Source organism: Cryptomeria japonica, chromosome 7 (assembly GCF_030272615.1).
Source record: "Cryptomeria japonica chromosome 7, Sugi_1.0, whole genome shotgun sequence".
Lineage (NCBI taxonomy): Eukaryota > Viridiplantae > Streptophyta > Pinopsida > Cupressales > Cupressaceae > Cryptomeria > Cryptomeria japonica.
The window spans coordinates 236732251-236736293 of record NC_081411.1 but is presented as its reverse complement, the minus strand read 5'-3'; the positions used below and the strand labels follow the sequence as shown (position 1 = coordinate 236736293).

At 31.7% G+C, this 4043-nt stretch overlaps 1 protein-coding gene across 1 annotated transcript; it reads left to right on the top strand.

Moving 5' to 3' along the window:
* Positions 1-1615: 1615 nt before the first annotated feature.
* On the top strand, positions 1616-3489 carry LOC131028321 (glucoamylase). Its single transcript, XM_057958576.2, has 3 exons — positions 1616-1770; positions 2851-3006; positions 3123-3489. The coding sequence occupies exons 1-3, from the start codon at positions 1693-1695 to the stop codon at positions 3357-3359; spliced, it is 471 nt and encodes a 156-aa protein (XP_057814559.2). The 5' UTR covers positions 1616-1692; the 3' UTR covers positions 3360-3489.
* Positions 3490-4043: the final 554 nt, after the last annotated feature.

Genomic DNA, 4043 nt, shown 5'->3' with positions numbered 1-4043 from the left:
GAACTTTCATGATTGTTCAATTTTGCATATTGTTCAATTTTGCATATCACATTGTGTTATTAAATATAAATTATTTAAATTTATAACTAAATTTTAAAATAAAAATAATCTATTAAGAATTTAAGATTTTAAAAATAATTTAAACTTTATAATTGCATAAAATAAAATCTAGGGAAAATTACACTTGAAAAGTAAGTTAACCAAATTACAGAAGGGAGAAAAAAAAAAAAAAAGTAGTTAAAGATATTCAAATACAATAGAATATGGGAACTTTACATGTAGTGTAGTGTCAAGAAGATATTAAAATTGGATAGAATATTGAAACCCTACGTGTACTTCTGTGTTAAGCATATGCTCTATTCTCATGTTAGAATTCTAAGGTAAATAAGTAAAATTATACATTAAAATTGTATCAAAATAAATATGCAAAGAATAAAGAATGACTTAAGAAGTTTGATTTAGTATACTAGAGAACTGTTTTACTTGGATGATGAAGAGAAATATTATTTTTTAGAAAACTGCAAATTATTTTCTAAAATATGATTTTACATATATGTTTAAAATAATATAAATATTAATAAAATAAATTAAAAATATTCAAAATAAATAATATTATTATATTATTTAAATAAATAAGACAGTAAGAACAGAACTCACTTAATTAAAATTTAAAAAGCTAAATGTTAAAAATATTTGAAAATTAAATATTATAAATTATTTTATCTCATAAATATTATTAAAAATCTATTTTATTCCATAAATTACTTGACCTAGTAAATATTACTTGACCTAGTAAATATTATTGCGATCCATTTAATTTCATATGCCATACCATTTTATGATATTCATAATCACGGGCATTGACTGTAGAATTTCACGCATGACGTTCCACATACATTTAACTTAAACACCTTCTACACTATTGAATGACAACATACTACGGCAGCAAAATAGGGATTTTAATTTCTTTAAATTTCCTTCTAGAAAGACACGTGTTATGGATTATTAAAGATAGCACGACAAATAAGGAGGCAGTAAGACGTGTTTGAAATCATATCTTCAACGCTAGAACAGTGTATAGATACGTGCTCCATGTTCTGAAGCATGGAAATTGATGTCCTTTGTCCTATTTTATTTATTTATTTATCATGTTCTCACCTTTAAATTAGGACAGATTTTCTTCACTGGCATTAAACTATTTCTTCTTGGGTTTTGAGGAAGAAGACTGAAACTGAACTCTAGTATTTGTTAGGGTAAACATATATATTTTTCTTGTCGTGTAACATTAATAATCTACCTTTCCATATTTTATAGCCAGTGTCTCCCAGTCTGATAAAGACGAGTCTCAATTAATGTTCTTTAAGAGAGCTTGCAAAGATAGAATAATTATTTGATTTCCACGTTCTTATTATTTAGTATAGCCGCCTTCAACTTGCCACATTCATCTCCTATTAAATGCACTAAATATCAGTGCCGTCGTTATCATGTCTTACCAATTCAAAGATACCCTTCGTCATTGTAGTACGTATGGATGCACATCTGGCATATTAAGGACTGCGCATCTAATTGCCCTTTCGCAAATGGATAAGGCAGGCGTAATTTTCAATAACGTGAGTCCTTTCTGGTCACAAACTTAATCTCTCTATATGAAGGTCCTTCCCTTCTCATTTTGCTTTGAGAAAAGAAAAAGTCATGGCAATCCATGGGAAAAGGCTTGCCCTGCTGTTCCTATTTGTGGCTGTACTTAGCCTCCTTGCAGCCCCTACTTCGGTATATGACTGTGAACTACTCTTCTACTTTCTATCACAATAGTATTTATTCATGTAAATTTATTTTTTTATGAATGTTTTAGATTACATTTGTCTTCATAGATGAATCATGAGAATGTGATTGTCAAAGAAGAGAAATAAAAAGTTTTTCTCATCAATAATTTGGATCACATTCATATTCATGAATGCTTTATGAGAATGAGATTGATAAAGAAAAGAATGAGATTTTTTTCCTCATCAATGTTTCAGATCACACTCATTCATTGATGTATCACGAGAATGAGATTGCTAAGAAGAAAAATGAGAAATATGCAACTACAGTATTTTTCTTGATTCTCCTGAACTTCACTTCTCTTATCTATTTAGTCAACATGGTCTACTAGTTAACTCTCAATCCTCTTCTCTAACTTGTAGAATTTTGCAGCTATCCCTACAAAATAAAATAGATCTAGCAAAAAGAAAGAAGCAAAACTTGCAAACAAAATAGAGAAGAAAATCAAAACTGAATTAATCCAATTCAATCATCTTCATTACAAATCTGTATGATTACAAATGATATATAGATCATAGGAGCAGAAATTATGCATGAGATACATGAAAATTCTGAAAATGTTTATCAATTAAACTGAAATTATGAAGTAGATTGAGTTAAAAACTCTTTAGTTAGCTTACATTCATAATGCATATGCAATGTTTGTTCTCCGTAAATCACGGTCAGAGCAGAAAGTTTACTGTGCGCTAGACTAATTGTCTCACTCTGATTATAAATCATGAATGCGATTAAAGACTCTAGATTTTGACTATTGTTCCTTTTCCAAATTTGCTTGCTATTTATTTTTCTATTTTCTTATTTCTGTAAGCCTATGTATACACTCACCCACATACTCTTTTCAAACAGTATCTAAATTTCTTCCCTCTATCTCAAATCCTGTCTATCTTCCTCCTTTCCTCCTCTCTTTTTATCATATATAGGTCTATAATTCATTCATTTTACTTCTTTAACTCTATTATTCTGATGATCTATACTTCTTTAACTTTATTAGAGAATCCTAAGAAATTTTCTATCGGGATATGGTTGCAGGGAGAAAATGTGACCGTAACGTTTGTATTGGTTCAACATGCCGATTTTGGACAAGTGTTTAAGATCGTTGGAAACAGTACCGAGCTGGGCAACTGGGAGCCTACTAGTGTGAACAACATGACTTGGACTCCTGGCGATGCCTGGGCCATTTCTGTGGTATGTTTTGTTTCTCTTTTTCAGTGCCTTCTCTACTCTGTTTTATCGAAGGAGTTGAGGTGACCTTCATAGATATATTGATCTTAATCTTGATTTTTTATTTGTTTTGTTAAAAGACATTGACGAAGGGAGTACCATACCAGTACAAACCAATGGTGGCGAGCTTTGCTAGTGGAAACAACGTGTGCTGGGCGCCTGACAATAACCGCGACTTAACAGTGCCGGCAAATTATTCCAAGCCCGATTATGTGGAAACAGTGTTCTGGAAGTTATCTTGCGGTTACGATTGTCATTCCACTACTGCCTGCTCTGTCACAGGGACGATCTTAGACCCTATTCGCCAGGTTGTTTGATAAAATAAATCTGAGCTCATGCGTACATGAAGCTGACGATCTTTCCTTACGTCTCTTGATACAATAAGCTTTGTACTGCGTATCTATATTATCAGTCTTATGAGCAAAAATATATAACTGGGTTTTTTGTAAGCGTTGTTTTTTCTTTACTTATACATATGTGTGATATTGGGTCAGTTGTGATAAGTATTTGCTTTTCAATGCACATACTTGATTATTTTTATAATTCCTTTCATGAATACGAAGCAGGAATCTGAACCAGGCCTTAAGGGATGGAATGATAGGAGATTTGACTCTCGGATTTTACCAGGCCGTAAGAGAACCCAGCATAGGAATAACTAGGGGTATGAAGGGAATAGTCATTAGTTCAAAGACCATCCCATTAAAAGAAATAGTGTTAAAAGGGTTTTTTTTAATGTTATGTTTCTTATGTGTATGGGAAATTGGCTAATGGTGGTTATTTCTTCTACACTTCTCATTTTCTAGCACAAACAAGGTTGTTTGTTCAGTGGAAGTTTGCACAGGGAGGTGAGAGGTTGAAATTTCCATGGCTTCATAACTAAAACAGTAAGTTGTTTCTGGATTTGATTGTGTACATGTTTTTGCATCAACGTTTCAGATCACACTCTATGATCCATCATCGGGATGAAAGAGAGTGTCAAGAGATGTAAGTTCTTTTTTTTC

What these genes read in the sequence shown, in the direction of transcription:
- LOC131028321 (XM_057958576.2), top strand. Translation starts at nt 1,693, where the DNA reads ATGGCAATCCATGGGAAAAGGCTTGCCCTGCTGTTCCTATTTGTGGCT. An exon ending in TCCTTGCAGCCCCTACTTCG is followed by an intron (nt 1,771 to 2,850) that starts GTATATGACTGT and finishes ATATGGTTGCAG; the next exon opens with GGAGAAAATGTGACCGTAAC. An exon ending in ATGCCTGGGCCATTTCTGTG is followed by an intron (nt 3,007 to 3,122) that starts GTATGTTTTGTT and finishes TTTTGTTAAAAG; the next exon opens with ACATTGACGAAGGGAGTACC.